Here is a 20,221-nt window from a genome sequence, read left to right on the forward strand (position 1 = left end):
ACTGCTCCAGATCTGTTGGTATGCATCAAGGCAATCACTTTTATATACTTCCAACTGCTCCCCGTTTACAGCGCATGGGCAAGCCCGTACTTTCCCGATGAACAACTTTCATTTCCACTGCTTTGACAGCGGAAGTATTTCTCTGCGATACGGCAGCACACCATTTGACTCATCTCTGACGGCTCAGGCTGCGGCTTGTGCAGATGACTTCAGATGCTTGCAGGGAGGCGTATGTAATTGAAAAATCACTGTCGCGCACAAGCTGAATGTTTGCCCTCATCATCAAAATTCATGGGGTTAATAACAGTAGGGAGGTTAAAATATGTGCGCAAGTGGCGCTTAGGGTGTTTTTAAATCTCCTGATAGTCTTGTGATTACAATTTGTTTCGCCCACGCCTTGGATACGGGATTACAGTAGTACCTAACCATTGGGACACTGTCATGTCACCTATAACTCCAAATGTTTGGAGGGAAATTTGACCTTAAAAGTCTTGCGGACATTAGGAGTTGAGTTCAAAACTTTTGTGGAAGTATCTGAGAAATTGCAGCTGCCCGTGACTTTTAAGGACGTGCAGAGCTCAGCATAAAAGAGTACACTCTGAGAGATGTATTGGGAAACCTTGAGTTTCCTTTCAGAACCACCATGGCATAGCACTTCGCTACTGTACTACAAAATACTCAACACAAGGGTGAGACATTTATTTAAATGTACATAGTCAAATATCTACACCCAACAAGTTCATATTTCACATTGAACGAATTTGATGTTGCATTATTTGTTGTAATCCAATCCATTAATGGGGCACAAAATATTACTTTTGAAGCAAAAGGGTTAGTGATGTTCGCCACACAAAATACAATACACTTAGCATTCCCAAGACAAGACACTGTACTCGGTCATGGCGCCACCATACGTCTTCGAGCAAGAACTGCCAAAAGAGGAAAAAGGTCAACTTGAAAAAGCGAACGAGTTCTTACAACTTTTTGTTTTTTCGATTGGAGGACTGTTTACAGAGAGACGCCTATTTCGTTTCCACAGGTGTTGCGATGTTTACTCACCACTTCTCAAGTCAGCTTCCATTTGCTTCCCGTTTAACCAGAAGTCATTTTTCTTTTTCAGGAACCTGCTGCGCTGCATGGCCTTGTAGCCACAGTTTCATTGTTTGCTGACAAGCCAACGCCACCAAACAGCTGCTGTTTGTGAAATACGACTTTTTAATGAGCACTAAATAAGTTTATAAGCTTACTAAATTTATTGCTGCCTGACTGTACATCAGGAAGTACAGAGAGGATTCTGGGAAGACAACCACAGTAATGACGTGTATTTTCACATGTTCTGTTCTGTTTCACCAAAAATGGAGTGCTGGAGCGCGCTCTAGATGCTCCAACTGGGGGACACGGTGTGCTAGTTCAAGTGCGAGGTGCTGATTGTTGATTGGCTGCGTTCGGAAATCAGCGGACTCACCACTCTCAGAGTGGTGTTAGGGCGTCAGAGTGAATTTCTGAACGCTCAGTCTCAGAGCTAACGGCTAATCAACATGTGGCCAACGAACGACGCTAATGTTAGCAGTGGCACTCACAGCTAAGCGCGCACTTGTCAGTTAACTGCGGCAAGTGTTACCCGCTAACATTAGCAAAGACCGTAGCCAGGTTTACATGGAGACTTTTTTTTGTCCTCTGGTCACCAGTTTACATGTGACGTGATCTATTCCGATCGTTTACTTTCTCCTGTTAATCAGATCAGCTGTGTTACAGCCGTGTGACACGCAGAGATCGACGTAAAAGTCACATGATCTATCAAGATGGAGTTCATTCATCTATTTAGCGCAGTATGAGCGATTGTTTTAACAATTTTGTTCCAGCGGCATCTTGATAAAAATAAGTTACCAGTACTTTAAAGCAAGTTCTCGCGTCGCAGACGAGCCCCGGTAAGACGCTGCCATTTTAAAGTGCGTGTACAACGACGTCGCTTGGCATTAACGTCAAGACAGAGCATGCGCAGACCGGACGTAGTCTGGCTATTCCGATTGAACTGTTTACATGAGGCTCATTCGGATTGGCAAAAGGGATATACCACCCCTGTGAATCCGAATGAAATTCGATTCGGATTATGCCTTTTTATTCCGATTGGGGTGTTATACAGATTGCGGATGGGCGGGAGGGAATTTGTTTGTGTCTTTTAACATTGGTTTTGTGAAGCACTTTGTGTTGCTTTTAAAGTATGAACGGCGCTATATAAAAAAAGGTTTTATTGATGAATACATTCATAGATTCAAACGCCGACCCGTCAAAAGTACTCGTGTGTATTGGGAGCCGTTCTCACGTTCACTTGAAAGAGCCCGCACATGATTGTCAATTTCTAATTGTCAATTAGTTGCAGACTGCACAAGCCGAAGTCACGCAATAAGAGCACACAAGAGGAAACGGGTTAAACACACAGATCAGCTGCTCAAAGCGGCACTACTTAGTTTTACCTCATTGCCGTCTCAACTTCTATACACATTTTTTTTTTTTTTAATTAAGGTTTCTGTACTAATTTTTTTTTGTAAGTCTGTCATAGAGTAAATTAACGAATGCTTTTCAAAATGTTATTCTATAAATTTACATTAGAGCAGAGCTTTTTAAAAATCTACTTAGCTTTGACAAGATGTGACAATCAATTTCTCAACAAGAAAAATAAAAATTACTGTTACACACAATGTGAAGAAATAAAAATAGTTGATTCTATATAAAATAACTACTTGCTTATTCATTATATTTGTGTGTGTGTGTATATATATATATATATATATATATTTACTTATTTATGTATACTTATTTTATATAGAATCAACTATTTTTATTTCTTCACATTGTGTGTGATTGATTGATTGATTGATAAAACTAAGTAGTGCCGCTTTGAGCAGCTGATCTGTGTGTTTAACCCGTTTCCTCTATGTGCTCTTATTGCGTGACTTCGGCTTGTGCAGTCTGTAACTAATTGACAATTAGAAATTGACAATCATGTGCGGGCTCTTTCAAGTGAACGTGAGAACGGCTCCCAATACACACGAGTACTTTTGACGGTCGGTGTTTGAATCTATGAATGTATTCATATATATATATATATATATATATATGAAAGTGTGTGTGTGCGCGCGCGTGCGGGGGTGCGTGTGTATTAGATTAGATTAGATTAATACATTTTGTGCACCCACTGAATAGAGGTTTCAAATTCAGCATGCAGGAGCGAGGGAACAAAGGCGCCCGCCGCTGGCCCCCACCCCGGTGAAACTTCTTCCGGCCACCGCTAGTCGACTCTTCTCCTGTTCGTGGAGCTCAAGACGGGATCTCGAGTCCCACCTCCAGCAGGTTAGGAGGCGGGACCTGTCCCGTCAGAGGAGAGGCAGACCAGCACAACACAGCGATTCCGCTCACAGCAGCTGAGCTCCCCTCGTTGTGCTCACTTGGTCTCTTTGCTTTGCCAGACGCCACGGCTCAAGGATACAAAGAGACGGACTGACATGCGGTAGAGACACGGAGCATGAGAGCGGCGGGGGCAGCAGAGAGACACGACGACGTTTACCCGGACTACCGTCTCATCCGCGCACAGATATTGTGGAGCTCTCCGACCGGGCTCCGCCGATGTGCTCGCCGGTTGTAACCTACCAAAGAGCGCCGAGACCTGAATCGGGGAGGTGGGGGGGACTTTGTCGCACAGGTAGGGGAGTATTTTTCTTTCTTTTTTTGTGCGGACCCACGACGTTGAAGGGACATTGTACGTGGTGCCGCGGTTGTTTAGGGATATAGTCACTACCCACGTAGGCCGTAAAGAAGCCTCGGTCGTGGCAACCGAGGACAACGTTTCTGAAATGATGCGAGGGAGCTAAGCTAGCAAGGTGGATGAAAGAGGGCAGCCTGGTGCTCTGGTGTGGTGGTCTTTTTCCGCCGTTCCGCCGCAGTGGATATGTGAGCGTGTGTGTGTGTGTGTGTGTGGGTGCGCACGCGGTGGGCTACGTGCAAAGTTGCGCGGGGGCAGCGACGTGTACACGGCACGTAGCCGACCCGGAGCTGCGTATCGGACTCCCGTGATCAAAAATACAACGTCCCGGGAGAGAGAGAGAGAGAGAGATTAGTGCTCGTTCCGTGCCACAGGCTTGATTTTATCTCTCTTTCTTCGAGACACAAGACCGGTTTTTGTAAAAGGCTCCCAAGAAGGTTCTAATAAAAGCGCTATTATACGATTATCACAAGATAAACGAAGGTGGTGGCGGTGACTTTTATTTCCCCCCTCTGACGCGGATTAGTTCATATATTTTCCGCTTCAGTTGCTGCTCGCGAATAGCTCATTGTTCCAATTTATTGCCTGTACGTGCCCAACGCAGTTATATTGACGTTTTTACCCAAGTGCGATCGACTTGGTTGTTCTTCGTAGTGTCGCAGGTGTTGAATGCAGTGCAAGTTTCGTTTCAGCACATAGACGGTGCCTGCTCTCTTTCCAGCAAAGGAAAGGCTGGTTTTGAGTTAACAGCGAAGAAACCTATTAATCATTGCTGTATACGCCAGGATGACTTCACCTTGGGAAAAGACGAAGAGATTATAGACATTTTCCTTTGATGACTACCTCTTTATCTCCTCTTTTCCCTCAGGACCGCCGAGGGTTAGGTGTGCAACATGGATAAAACTTTGCACATTCTCCAAAAATCCGCAGACGTTGTACCGACTGGGATCTCGCTGGACGTGAGCTTAAATGTGGACGCGAGGGAGGACTTCACAGAGCAGGCGATCGTCGGACTCTCGGACAAAATACCTTTGGTGAAACCTTATTTCAAAAAGAAGCAGAGGAAACTCGACGCCAAATGCCTTCACCGCGCCTTGGAGGAGCCCATCCTGACCTCTCTGCTCAGCGGCGACATGCCGGGGGACGGCGTATTCGTGCCGCGGAGTCAGGCCGGACGCACGCCGGGGAACCTCTGCGCGGCGGTGGCCGCCAAACAGAACTGCATCGGCCCGGTGTGCGGCCTCAAAGACTCGCCGGCCGCTGCCGCCGCCGGGACCGGGGATGTGGAGATGGCCGATACTACTGCGGAGCTGGAGGAGATGGAGCGGCGAGGGGAGCGACCCAAAGCAGGCCTCGGGGCTGCGGCGAGCACGGGGACAATAACGTCGGCCGGCAGGGATGTACCACCCGTCGTCGCACCCCAGGCTTCTCGCCAGGAGGGAGCCATCAAAAGTAACGAGCGCTCGACTCACCCAAATCCCCCCCCTGGTAAAGACTACACCGCCCTCCAGGACTCCCACGCCCTGCTCCTGCAAGCCCAGCTGCCTGACACGGGAGTGCTTTTTCAGGATAAAAGTGAAGAGGCCTCGCTGGACTTGGTGTTTGAGCTGCTCACCCAGCTTCAGTATCACACACACCAGTCGGACTCTGTGGACATTTGTGTGGATTTCCTCCAAGGACAATGTGTGTACGGCAGTGACTGCGCCCACCACCACACGGTCCTGCCCTACCACTGGCAGATCCGCAGGAGCGACTCTCAGACGTGGCAAAGCATAGCGGATGAATCCCAGGAACAGCTGGAGAGACTCTACTGCAACCCAGACAATGACCAAGTCAGACTCAAGTATCAGTAAGTGTCGTCCCTCTTTCTTCGTGTTTTCCTGTACCTGTGCCAAGTAGCTGGTTGCCACATGGCGCAAAAAAAAAAATTGGGTCAGATGTTTTATGATGGCCCGGTTTTCACTGAAGAATCTGCCCTTCAAGTATTGATAATCCACACACTGATTACTAAAATGCTAAAGGTGAAGTCAACCCAAATATATAATTTTTTTTCAAGAATATGTTCTATGCAGGGCCACTAGTTGGCATTCGGATAAGTATTGCATTTGTGGAATAAAGTTAATCCGCCTGTTTTTAGCCATCTCAGGGAGCGGCCATTTTGTCATTTCTGTTGACTGAAAGTGACATCGAAGTTGCTCGGTGCTCAGGTAACGACCAATCATGGCTAAGCTTCAGAAAACAGGTGAGCTGTGATTGGTCGTTTCCTGAGCAACTCTGATGTCATTTTCAGTCGACAAAAGTGACAAAATGCCCGCTCCCTGAGATGACAAAAAACGAGTGGATTAACTCTTATTCCACAAATGCAATATTTATCAGAATGCCTTGTTTCAACTAGTGGGCCCGCATAGAACACATTCTTGAAAAAAATAGCGCCTTTCTCAACAGCTCCCCAAAACCGTCGATCGCCTTTGGAATTACCCTTGAAAACCCGAAGTTCTCCCAGAAATTCAACACTTACAAAATGATGAATATCTCAGACCCTATGGCAGACAGAAACATAATTCCAAAAGAATTAAAGATCTTAGACACGTGGCTTTCACGCAGGCAGAATTTATGATTATTTACTGTTAAAATCGAAAGATGTAAAAATAACGTTTCAGCGCAAGAGAAGCACTATTTTCATTTTTTTAAAAATCGAGTGGCGATTACCATCCTCTATTCTGTCACAAAGACCTCAATATCGTCGTTGTCTACAAACCATATCGCACCACGTTCGACTGGTTCCACCGGTCGTGCGCCGCGTCTATATAGCAGCCGTTACTTTACTTACTTTAATCAGAGCCCCCGGCGATCGTCGTTACGGAGAATTGGATTAAAAAAAGGACAGTGACGTATTCGCTCTCCCGGCTTGAGAAGGTAGAAAGACGCAACAGCGCTCTCGGCTCTAGTGGTAGAAACGCGGTAATGCGCTCCCGGCCTTAATGGGTTCAACAAATGTAGTTTTACGCATATACATTTTTCAGCCGCGGATCGGGTCATGTAGCGTAACTGGTGGTCGTGTCGAATCCAAATACCCGGTAACCTAAGGGAGGTAACGTTTTAATCCATATCCTGTTTGTTCTCGCTCTAAGGCAAGAGTTTCCCAAACGTAGGTTGACGTTTGACTGTCAGAGTCAAATGCAATTATGTCGAAGCAAGTACACACTCAAATGCCAAAGGGCTCTTTGGATTCTGTTTGGAGCAATTAGTAAATGTCTTTTGTGTTCTACAAATAGTTTATGTCCATGCTATGGCACTGAAACGTGATCGTGTCGTTTCCTAAGTTTGAGTTAATGGCGTCGCTCGATACTGTAGCGTTGGAGGTATTTCTAAAGGGTGCTGCATGGCGAGTGGCCGGGTGCCAACGCCATGACGACAATGCTGCAGTAAGCCGATAGGCCGCTCGCCGCCGGTGAGCACCTTCTCATTCATTGCGCTGGGAACGCCACGCGCTTTCCTCTTTTGGTTTCAGCGGTGCAGACAAACCCGGGGAGGGGGGGCCGGCGTGCGCACGTCACATATGAATGTGGGTTTTATCCAATACGCGCATGCGTACAAACTATTTCAAGCCTGTAATTGTACGTTGTACGGTTGTTTGTCTGCGATTATGTGCAAAGGTGATCTATCGGCTCCCCGGCATACGACTTCCCCTCTCCCCGCCGTGATATTTGTGATTCATTTCCTGTAAGTCAGCCCGCCGCTTGGCTGCAGCTCTGTCCTAAGCAGACTTTAGAGCACTCATGGCAGAGCGTGGTGAACTTCTGTGACCCCCCCCCCCCCTCCTCCCCCCTCCCCACCCCTGTGCGGTCACTGACACAGCCGCACTTGGCAGCTTCTATCCCTCCCTCGGTCATAGACATGCACACAATAGAGCACACTCACACACACACACACACACACACGCGCTCGCTCGCTCACACACACTCTCTCTCTCTCTCTCTCTGCTCGGCACGCAGATGCTCACACGAATGAGAAGAGAGAGGCTCAGTGGCTCGCAGCGCTCACACGCACACAGTTTAGCAGACAGAGATAAACCTCTCTTTCACTCTCCTCTCGCACGCCCACAAAGTTACACACACACACACACACACACACATGCGAGCACTTGGCAAACGGTGGCGGGGTGACATAAAGGAGCATGCCGTTTCCTGCGGAACTGTACTGCATGCATGCATAGTCGCACACAATGAGAACGCGCACGGCGACCTTGCTCCAAATAGGAAAAGCGCCGCCGCTAAGAAGGCGTTGACGTGGGTTTTTTTTTTTTTTTTGCCTTGATCGTTAATATTCCTTGGTGTGCTGCGTGCAGCGGGAACAGTACATCTTTAGTTAGTTCCGCTACACCTCCACAATATGAGTACAAAAAAGGTGCCGGAAATGTCGACATTTCAAGGCAGCGTCGTTCCACCCCGCTACGACATCAATAGTGAACAGGTCAGTTGTCAGCGAACGTGTCAGTTGTCATTGTCAAATGAATGAGAACGTTGGCTAGCAAAGTATTTCTGTTCTTTTAAACAAAAATAAAAAAAAGTATTGTTTTTGGTACGTCTCGTTATGTACCTACCGGTAATTAGGTCTTGCGGGGGCGTGTCTTGTGCAGTGTATTCGCGTTGAGCGGTATTACGGGAATTCGTGATGCAGCGGTGTCTAAAAATAGCGACGGTGTCACTTTGAACACCGTCATGAAAAGAAATAACTGCCGCAGAGATGGGAAAGGTACTGACAATGCTGTACTTGAGTAAAAGTACAATTACTTGTATGGAAGTAAAAGTACTCATGGAATGAAAGTTTCATTGACATGTCGTCTGTAAATATAAATAATCAAGTTTAGAAATGCAAATGTTCACAAGTGTTTAACGCCGTTCGAAAACAAGCATATCCTAATATTTTGAAATGATAACACATTTTTTTAAAATGCGAAGTTCTTTTGTCAGTTTTAATTTTGCTGCTTTTCCCGATTTTGAGATTTTTGTTGAGGTACCGGTATGGAGGTATTTTATGCAGGTGTAGTATGGAAGTCAAAATGTTGGTATCGTGACAACACTGGACATCATGCAGTTCCAGCTCTGCATGGAGATTTACGTCAGAGTTGTTGACTACAGCGGCAGCTTTATGCAAAGTGCTCTTCAAACAGGATATGCACCTGGTGATGTCAAACCAAATTCGGCTGTGAGTACCTTCAAGCCCTCATACAGCCAGACAGGCTCAGCTGGCTCCCGTGACAGAAACTGCACATGCCACAAAGATTGGAAGAATGCCATTGTGATGTACGCTTTTATTGTTCATAATCGTCACTCACTCATCCTTTCTTTTTTTTTTTTTTTTTTTTTTTTTTTTTGAGCCGTTCATTTGTTGTCAACTCAGCAAATTTGGCTTGTTCATCTGCAGGTAGTAAAGTTGTGATTTTAAAGGGCTGGGCGATATGGCCTTGAAAGCGCAAGTCAACCCAAACATATTTTTGTCAAGAATATGTTCCCAGCAGACCCACTAGTTGAAACAAGGCGCTCTGATAAATATTGCGTTTGTGGCTTGAGTGTTAAGCCACTCGTTTTTAGCCATCTCTGGGGGCGGCCATTTTGTCTTCTGTCGACTGAAAATGACATGGCAACTGCTCACAATGACCAATCACGGCACGGATTCAGACAACGGGTCAGTCGTGATTGGTGGTTGTGAGCAGTTGTGATGTCATTTTCAGTCGACAGAAGACAAAATGGCCGCCCCCAGAGATGGCTTGAAAACGAGTGGATTAACACTTATTCCACCAACGCAAAATTAATCAGAATGCCGTGTTTCAACTCGTGGGCCTGCTGGGAACATATTCTTGACAAAAATATGTTTCGGTTGGCTTCCGCTTTAAAGTGACACTAACCACACCAAAGTTAGTGTATCTTGTTATCGGTCCACTTTTGTCGATATTGGACCGATGGATGTGACGTTATTATTTCCCCCAAATCGGTCCGATAATTTTTTATAATGCATCCCAGTCTAGTCCAAACAAGTATGTCTCCAAAATCCTTAATGTATGAACATTTTTGAACATCATAAAACGAGGTATCAAGCAGCATCGTCTTTTCTCTTGCATAGTCCCACAGGATTTGCAAAACTTGTGTCGAAAGTTTCTAACACGTTGAATAAATCACTGCTTACCGTGTGCCATGTCATTTGTAATGTTCAGCGTGGTTGACTCTGTGATTGTCTTCCGCTGCTTTCTGCTCCTTTCTCGTCAAGAAAACGGCGTGAAAACGGACTGCTTTTGGAAGCTAGCTCCACTCGGTTCACAGCCATGTCGTCAATCCAAGTGGCGCGCGCCATCGGAGGGGCACGTCAACTACGGGAAATGGAGATTCCCAAAAAAAATGGTCCCTTCAAATACTTGAATGAATCGATTAAATCGATTTCTCGCATGGATGAGTGACTCTCTTTTCTATTGTTCTGGGTTTCTGTTTCAATGCCAGTGTCGTAGTGAGCATATTATTGCTACCTATAGGGCTTGTATGGCGGATGTCTTTAATGTAGCTCAGGTCATGTTTATAGCAGGTTCCAGACAAGTATTACACTTGATTTTTGCTTCAATCGCCTAAAGCTCAATTAGTCACCAATCATCCACTCAATCGACAAACTTGTAAATGTTTATGTGTCTAATTGACTATTAGTCAACTGCCCGTCGCTGGTAGGAGAGTGCAAGTGACCCCAGTTGTCCTTAAAAGTACATGTCCACGCAAGAACAAAGTTTATTCTTGATGCCAGGAACTTCACGCCCCAAGAGGCCTAAAAAGACCCCCGAAGAAGGCAATTTCAGCCACCTTTGGTCACATTTGCTCCTGCATAGTGAGAAAGTACATACGGTACGTGTAATAACATTTGTAAATGTGTGAGAACAACGTAAGCGTGAAACAAATGAGAAACATTGTGACATGCCACATAACAGTCAAACCAAAAATAACTAACTAAAAATAATCAGGTAAGGCAGTTTTGATTGAACTAAAACCCAAATTGCAAACAGATAAAGTGATGTCAAAACACACAAATATTTATGATAATACTTTTTCAGATCGATTCACTTAAAGGGGAAGCGAAGGGAAAAATGTTCTTTACTGGGGATTTAAAGATTCATCTAAAATCGGTGTAAAATGCTTAATATATGCATCGATGTAAAAAAATGAAAGAATCGATTTGCAACGTCAGGTTGGTACAGCATAAATGCAGATGTTCAAAGTAAAATTTTGATCACAAAAGGACTTGTAATGATAACCGTCAAATCTATTGTACATTTATTTATTTATTTTTGTTTGATTCTGACACGAGCAAAACTCTGATAAGCCCAAAAAAATAACAGTTAAACAGTGAAGATTATAAGTTTTTTTTTAGAAAGTTAAAAAAAGTTTGTTTTTCATGCTCGTTGCTAGGGCTGTGCAATTAACCGAAATTCAATTACAATTACGATTATTACACTCCACGATTACAAAATTGGCATTGTCGTGAAAAAGATTATTAATCATTCATATCCTTGTTTACACAAGGAAATCATACTTGAATTTATACGTTTGCACCTTTTTATAGCGAATGTTATACATTTTGTTTAGTCCAAAAGGAACTCACTTACATTTATTTGCCTCTATATTTTTGACGTCTAAACACTTTCTTGCTTTGTACCCAAAAGTAAACGATCGTCCGAATAATCGTGACTTCAATTCTCACCAAAACGTTTCCTGATCGAGCTGCCCTATCTCTTAGCCGCGCTGACCTTTTGACCGGTGGTAAATTGTGCGTTTCGGCGCTGCGCTTATTGTGGCTTTTTTTTGCGACTTGGAGAGTCCGTCGCGCCATTCCCTCAAAGTTCTGGGTCCATTCACCAGCGCTTGGTTCTGCCAAAGCGTTTCGCTGCGCGCCTACGCATGCGGCGGGTGATCACTGTGCTTATGTCAGTCAAATGATAAAAATCAGTAGCCAGCTCGAGAGCAGTCGACGACTTAATCATTATGGCAACGCTGACGTGTTTTCTTTGTGTTTGCGATTCTTCTTATGTGTCCTAAATTGAGTCCTGTGCTATGCTGTTCCCGCGTGTGAGTCACCCACGGCCCAGGGTCGTTCCAGCCATACGATAAACGGGAATGGGAAGGGTTTGCTCATCCCGCACGCGGCCGCGAAGTCAGCGGCGAGTGGGGACGGTGGCCGTCATCACTTCGGGTTCGACAAGCTGCGCCGCACCGATCCTCCGCGGTCCACTCGTCGCTGAACGCGTGCGTGTTCATACGCAAGGGAGGGGTGTCAGTACTTTCTGTAATTCAACCCATGATTAGAACACAGCATGTGATGTTTGATTTAGAAAACAGAATGTCTCAAGCCCATTTCCTGTCATCTGTGTGTGTAATAAGGGCATGTTTTCGGACTTGAAAGACAGCCCGCTAATTCTTGCATGACCTCGTGACAAAGCGTGTGTGTCAGTGTGTGTGTGTGTGTGTGTGTGCGAGTGAATGAGAGCCGGAGATAGGGCTCCTTTGTTAGCGAGGTGATAAAAGGCTTGCTTGTCATTAACTGACATAAAGAGTCACCGAGGACTAAGGGCAAAGTGACCTGACACCGCTGCGTGTGCGCGCGTGTGTTTGAAAGTAGGAAAGTAGGCTCATGCGTGCGTTTTTTTTTTTTTTTTTTGTCAAGTCGGATTCATTCGTTTTTGTCGCGAATTGTATACGAAACACGAGATTGTTTTATCTTTTGTGTCGATGCTGTTGTAGTTGTGTGCAAACGTGAGCTGTGCGTGCGCATGTGCGTGCGTGTACTCGCATACCGTGAATCAGCAGGGTGAGGTCAGGTGTTGCTCTGCCGCTTTGTTAGTCAAGAATAGGGATGGGTATCCAAATTAGTATCCTCGATGGGTCTTCAAAAGATAGATTTCCCTAACGAGTTTTTAAAAAAAAAAATTTTTATTGACGTTATTAAAACGACAACGTTTCATAGTGCAAAAAGCCGCAGAACGTGTTGCGGTTTCTTCTGCAGCCTGTTCAGGTTGCCGACTAGCTGCCCAATTACAAACCCATCATCTTATTTGGACCGGAGAAAGCGATCCATACTGTAGGTGAAAAAAGAAATCAAGATCATTTTTCCGACCGTTATATCAATCCAGTAGTATATTTTTCAAGTCTGTAAATTGTTTATTCATGCGCATCCCTTTTGAAGAGTTTTCTTGGAGGGGACACCCTGAACCATACGCTTAAAGCGGAAGTCAACCCAAACATATTTTTTTTCAAGAATATGTTCCCAGCAGGCCCATTAGTTGAAACACGGCATTCTGATAAATTTTTACGTTTGTGGAATATAAATTAAGCAGCAAAATGCACTTGTTTTTAGCCATCTCTGGAGGGCGGCCATTTTGTCTTGTGTCGACTGAAAATGACATCACAACTGCTCACAGCGACCAATCGCGGCTGACCTGTTTTCTGAAACTGAGCCGCGATTGGTCGTTGTGAGCAGTTGTGATGTGTCATTTTCAGTCGACAGAAGACAAAATGGCCGCCCCCAGAGATGGCTCAAAACGGGTGGATTATGCAATATTTATCAGAATGCCTTGTTTCATCTAGTGGGCCTACTGGGAACACATTCTGGAAAAAAAATCTGTTTGGGTTGACTTCCGCTTTAATGTTGTGGGGTACAGGCAGCGTTAAATGCAGCACAGGCAGATGACACACACGCGTTTCTTTCCCTTATCAACGTGTGTTTTCAGTACCCACAATGCTCGAAAAATAGAAAATCACACAGTAAGTCGCAGACCTGGCAAGGCTAAACTACAAAATGTATCTGCCCTCTAATAGTGTTTTTTATCAACTCTTTTGTTTAAAGTGTATGGGAGACGATTTTTTACAAATTGTGATATGTTGTGTTAGTAAAATATTGTATTCTTCTTGTGGGCGGGGCCAGCCTGACGGCGAAATCGTGAAGAAGGCGGAAATGACGTCATCAAGTGAAGTGCGCTCGTCATAGTTTTTCTTCGGATTCGTTTAGTTTCTTCTTCAACTAAAGTAGAAGTCAACCCAAACATATTTTTTTCCAGATTATATTTTATGCAGGCCCACTGGTTGAAATACGGCATTCTGATTGATATTGCGTTTGTGGAATATAGATTAAGATGAAAATGCACCCACTTTTAGCCATCCCCGGGGGCGGCCATTTTGTCACTTCTGTCGACAGAAGATGACATCGAAGTTGCCCACGGCTCAGATAACGACCAATCACCTGCTTTCCGGAGCTGAGCCATGATTGGTCGAGCCCTGAGCAACTTCGATGTCATCGACAGAAGTGACAACATGGCCGCTCCTTGAGCGAGCTAAAACGGGCGCATTTTCTCTTTTGAGGCCCTTTCATGACCTTTTTACCAAAGCAATCATTGGAATCTTATTATTTGTACTTGTACTCCTTCTTAAAAAAGTTTTTAGGCTAACTTTTTTTCCTCTCCCATACACTTTAAGCCCATTGTCACTGTCTGATTCTAGCAGCTGAAAACGATTTGCTCTCGATTCATGGTTTCCGTTTGACTTATTGTAGCGAAACCAATTGTGATGACCGTGCCTTGACTGAATATCTTTGGACATGTCTGGCTACCAAAGGAGAGGGGAAAAAAATGCATATTATGATTTTTTTTGTTTGTTGTTGGTTCAGCTATGCTGTGTCAAAACATGGAGGAGATATTACAGTACAACCAAGTGTAAATGATCACAATAACACATTTCCGTTGTTTAACCGGACAACTTGAATAAACATTTCCAATATGTTAAAGGGTGAACATTGCGTAAGAGTTACTCGTACACAGTTGTCATTGAAATGCGACTATAATGGAACTCGAGGAAGTTTATGTGAAATGAACCCAAAAAAAACAAAATATTGCAGGTTGTCCTTTGTCCAACCGAGAGTTTTGTCATCACTTAGGTACTGTTTGAAGACTTCTGCCAGCAAACAAGCACTGACTAAAACATAACCACTTACGTCGAGGTTGTAAAAATGTGTCCTTTTCATAAGTGAATTAAAAAAAAAAACATGACATCAGTCTCCGTTTGTGTGTGTCCGTGTGTGTTTTTGTGTGAAACATGCATTCATCAGCAGATCTTATCAACTGTTCGATGGAGGAGGCATGCCTTGATGAAGCTTGCATGTGTGTACATGAATCTGTCCAAAGAATGTATGTGAGTGAGCGCTCCATTTTTTTTTTTTTGGCTTCTCTATGACGTTCACACTAGCATGACTGATGCTGGTATGCAGGTTGTGTGTGTATGTTTGTTTGTTTGTGTGTGTGTCTAGCCGTGAGAACATTTGAATGCATACAGTATGCATGCGTGTAGAGTCAGGGAGTTTTCAAAACTTTTGTTGTTTTTTTTTTTACACCGGTTCTTTTTTCAGCAAGCGTGCCGCCTCGCCCTTCGCATTACAACTGTGAACATACAGAGCAGGTTTAGCCGTTTTTTTTTTTTTCTCTCTCTCTCTTCGTAGCCTGCCTCCACACCTTTAGCACACCTCGCTTCAAGTCGGCAGATGCTTCAATTTCATTATTTACACATGTAATGCGCCAAGCTGACGTTGGCAGAGTGAGTGCCCCCCCGCCCCCCCAAAAAAATCTCTTTCCAACATTTGATTAGCCTCCGTGTCCCCGTTTCAGTGCACTTAATTTAACTGGCGGAATTTTATTTTTGGAACATTACAAACCAGTCGGGAACAAGGGAGGGCCGAGCTCAGTGAAATGTCTGTGAAAATCACCGAGTGTCCTCTGTGCTGTCCAAATATTTGTCTGGTCGGGCCACACGGTGGGAGACACAAAGGGGATCTGGGAGGCTGCCTGTAAATGCCACAAAAGTGCACTTTGCGGACTGATAATAACATTTGAAAATGTGATTGTTCAACAGAATATACTGTACGTGTCCAAGCAACCGTTGTGTGTAGGGGGGGGGGGGGGGTGCATGCAGCTGCATCCGGAGGGGCTTCCACATCCAAAACAAAAGGGAAGAAACAGTCCATCAAAACACAGAAACAATTACAAATGTGCTTTTATCTGAATCCACTTGCCTGTGCTGTGCATTTTCTCATATTTTTCTGCTCTTTCATCCAGCTGGATCCTTCCTCTTCCTCTTTCTCAGTCCACGATTACTCGAACGACTCACTTTCGATGTCATCATCAAACATTTTTGGAAATGACTGGGCTAGAGGTTTCTCACGAATGTTACGATACGTGCTCTGACTTTTGACTGTTCCGACTCTGCATATGTTTAGCGAATTAATTCCAGTTTTGCTTCCTCTTACAAACGTTCATTCGGTCACACGATGACTAAGTAGAAACAGACTGTGAATATATATGCAGTCACATACGTTTGATTTCAAAGTGTGCGCAGGCATGACTCGGCACGTTTGATGCATGAACACGCAAGTCCTAGTCGGATCAATTTTTTGGGGGGGGGACATTAAAGAAATGCTGTCCATGTAAAAGTACATACAGTATTAGCAATAGGTGCATCTAAATACATCGTAATTAATTTGATGATTATGGCTTACGGCGAACAAAAACCCCAATTTCACTTGCTCAAGAAATTTGAATATTTCATAATAAAGGATCAAAATGACTTCTGATAAAGACATGAGATAAGAATTTGTGCTTTCCCAAGTCTCCTGTGAAGTTGACCTGTTTTGCTGAGCGTGTGAGTTGCTTGCGCCTTTACGGCCTTTCGCCAGGAATGCAGTGTGTGAAAGCAGTTTTTAAGTAGGCTCCACCGGACACAGTGGCGATGCAGTGAATTTACACGTTCATGGAGAAGCTGTGCTATGCCGTTGTTAGCAAACGTTTTCCAAAAAGTGACAGTTTACCCGTTTTTACTGGCATGACACAAACGAGCCGGGCCCCTCTGTTTGCACCGTCAACTTCCACACAGTTTGACCGTCCGCGATTTCATCGTCATACGTGCTTTCCAGACCACAACGTCTTTGCTTTTAACACACGCAGACACACATGTCACTGTCAATTAGTTTCCCTGGAAACAAATTCGACGGGCCGATTAATGAACCGACGGTGTGCATGTTTGGCTTATTTTACAATGTTGATATGCTTCCGTTTACGTGTATGCTTGCCTGCGCGCGGCTCATCGCTGTCTGTGGCATAGCGTGCCGATATATGGCGCCCGTATTTATGCAAGTGTTACGTCTGACCCAGAAACACTAGAGGCCATATGGCAGACCAATGTAGATAGACTGTCAGCCCCCCCCGCGCCAAACACACACACACACACACACACAATATGAGGTGACGACCTAGCAAGCTCAAGAGAGGTCGTGTATAAGCTACAGTATTTTGTCCAATAGCGACTATGCTAATGCAACGTGTATATTTGAGCCATGGCCCTATCAAACTGGACACCAATTTTGTTTGTCATTCTAACATTCCGAAAACAATGCGGGGATCCATTTAGGATACATATCGCTGGCGTCGGGCCAACACCTTGTACACTCCAAAATAGCCCGTTTTCAGACGACCCCTAAAAACGGCAAGTTTGTTCAACCATTAGCATTGCATCGTGAAAGCGAGCGAGCAATTTTCAACCCTTGAAATTGGTCAATAATGTGTCAAAGTAACACCCACGCGTGACCGATAGTATACCTTTGTGAAAAAATACGATTCGCCAAAATGGGACTTATGAGGGTTTGGCTCCACGCCAGCAGTATATCGTCCCGTTAGCTTAGGTGGTCCTCGCTTAGCTTAACAGCTTTTACAACTTTGACTCAACACAGACATGTTTTCACATTCCATTGTAACATGAAGACCTTTTTTTTTTTTTTTTTTTTCTGAACCAAAACAAGATTTAACCAAACTTCATTCAAAATGATCAATCGTTCATTGTGTACAGACTCTTCCTAGCTTTTGTTGAACATATTGAGACTGAGCAAAGTAATTACCCAAGAGGATTTTTGTAAAAACTCATTTATAGCGCTTTGGAAAAGAGCTCACCGTACATAAAGATTCAAAATATGCTCTTGTGTTTACATTAAGAGTAAGTGACAATTTCTGGCCAAGTCATGGAAAGCTGCCGCGTTAGCTTTAGCGCACTCTGTCGATGCTTGTGCGTTAGCTTGAACCCGAGCGGTCATTTGACATAAGGGAAAAGCCGAAATTCACTTCTTTATTGCGCACGTGTCAGTCGTGTCAACAATTTTCAAACACGTTTGAATGCCTCGTTTTGTATTCCTTTTCTGGATTAAAACGCAACTTCACAACATGAGCCTTTTGATCAGATAACGCGCACAGCATCAATTCCGCGGTTGTGTAGATTATGACATTGATGGCTTTCCCCTTGTCGCTCACAAGTGACGGACGTATAAGTCGCGTTTATCCGGACCGACTCACTTGCTGAGCAATTAGAGGCGTGGCCACGTTGCTCCGTGACCCCGGTCTTAATATGCCCGCTCCATGAACTGTGACCGCATTTTAAAACAGAGGCGCGACATCCTACGAACGCAAACTTGTTTTTGCAATGACGTCTTCATTTTCCCGCCGTGTGTTTCAGGGGCTCCGTGTTCTCCCTGGACTTTGGAGCCATGCGGGTTTGTGACCTGAAGTTTGATCGCGTCCGCCGGCTGTCCACTCCCGCCAATCCTCTCGCCATGGCCGCGGCGAGCCCAAACCCCGCCCCTAGCTGTCACACGGTGTGGAAGTACTACTGCAGAGACAACTTTGGCTGGAGGGAATACTCAGAGGTTATTGCAGCCCCCCCCCCCACCCACCTTTCCTCACACACTCATCCATTCTATGAATGTTAATAATCTTCTTTTCCATGTCCGTCGCTTCTCCCGCCACTGCCCCACCCCCCCACCCCCAATAGCCCGTGGTGAAGCTTATCGAGAAGGCAACTCTGAGGGGTCTCAAGGAGGTGCGATTCATAACGCTCCAGAACCAGTACATCCTCAACATCAGGGAGGGCTTCCAGCAGAACGCCATGTTCGGGTTCAGGCGTCAGATCAAGAAGCGGCCCATGTTCATGTCCTCGGTGATGCTCGCACCTCACCTCGAGTAAGTCAAACTATGAACTCTTCCAAAATTGCCGTATGCCGTTAAACCGTTTCAATTGGGGCGAAATGACGCACCACCATACGTTTCGAGTATCGGTCGTTAAACAACGGCATGACATGGAAAAAGTTGAACTGCCAAGGTCGCCGCACATGGCGTCTTGTAAGCGCCATTAGGAGCGATGTTTTTTTTTTTTTTTGTCAGCTCAACAAAATGACAAAAGTGCAGAAGCAAAGTTTCCTCTGAGCGCACAGGTGGGAAAACGGCTCCGTGAGACAGGAACAGACAAAAACCCCAAACAAATTTTCTGCGCGGGGGGGGGGAAAAAAAAAAAAAACAAAAAAAAAAAACCCAGGAAACCAACGATGGAAATAAGCATCTTTGAGGGATCCCACTTCTCTCTGTGGATTCCCACCCCTCGCCGCAGTGATAGCCCAGAAGAATGTGATAGCGGATTCAAAACAAGTGTCATCTCACCTCATTTGCGGAGTTTTTCACGTCCTCGGCAGAGCGCCAGTCATCTGCTCTCGTCCCACACTGAGCGAATTAGAACGAGCTGTTCGTACAGGGCCTGGCAGCTACGGAAAGGAAAATGTAGGAGTGTCAGAGATGGAGGAAAGAAGATGAGATGGTGGGAGCAGAGGACACAGAGAAAGAGAATGAGAGAGAGAGAGAGAGACAGTGAGGGAGTGAGAAAGCGAGGCGCGCAGCCAAGAAAGTGAAAGATGGAGGCCGCTAAATGGTTTCCAGACCAGTTGAACGGAGTGTGAAACGTGACAGTGAGCTGGAATTTGGAACGAGGGATTTTGTTCCCGAGAGTTTCCAGCGAATGTGGCGTCCCGAGTTTTTAAGCGTCCAAAACAAGCGTGTGTGCGTGTGTGTTAGGAACAGTCCGCGTGAGGCTTAAAGTGGAAGTCAACCCAAACATGTTATTTTCCAAGCAAGATGTTCTGTACAGGCCCATTGGGTGAAACGCGGCACTCTGATAAATATCGCGCGTGTGGAATAAGAGTTAATCCACTCGCGTTTTTTTTTAGCCATCTCTGGGGGCGGCCATTTTGTCAGTTGCCGTCGACTGAAAATGACATCGCACTTGCTCAGGTCTCAGGAAACGTCCAATCACAGCGCACCGGTTTTCTGAATCCGAGCCATGATTGGTCGTTACCGGAGCCCTGAGGCATCTGCGATGTCATTTTCAGTCGACAAGACGTGACAAAATGGCCGCGCCCCTGAAATGCCCAAAATTGGAGGATTTCTCCACCACAAACACAATATAAATCAGTTCTGCAGATAACATATCCTTGAGAAAAATATGTTTGGGTTGACCCCCCCCCCCCTTTATAGGTCGAGGTCATTTGTTGGAGTGACACCCTCCCTCCTTTCCACTCCAC

General features: G+C 45.1%; 1 protein-coding gene across 6 annotated transcripts in view; it reads left to right on the forward strand.

The window, feature by feature from the left end:
* The window catches only part of tiparp (TCDD-inducible poly(ADP-ribose) polymerase), a 40,875-nt gene that overhangs the window by 12,554 nt on the left and 8,100 nt on the right, over window positions 1-20,221 (forward strand). For 2 of the 6 annotated variants that reach the window (XM_086035472.1, XM_086035473.1), the window contains exons 2-4: window positions 4,629-5,609; window positions 18,331-18,520; window positions 18,646-18,833. In XM_086035472.1, the coding sequence (XP_085891598.1) occupies window positions 4,654-5,609; window positions 18,331-18,520; window positions 18,646-18,833 (1,334 nt within the window). In that variant the 5' untranslated portion in view covers window positions 4,629-4,653. The other 4 variants (XM_086035469.1, XM_086035471.1, XM_086035470.1 and 1 more) reach the window with 4 other exon arrangements.

This window comes from Filicampus tigris, chromosome 7 (assembly GCF_054856515.1).
Source record: "Filicampus tigris isolate MCC_2025a chromosome 7, RoL_Ftig_1.0, whole genome shotgun sequence".
Classification (NCBI taxonomy): Eukaryota; Metazoa; Chordata; class Actinopteri; order Syngnathiformes; family Syngnathidae; genus Filicampus; species Filicampus tigris.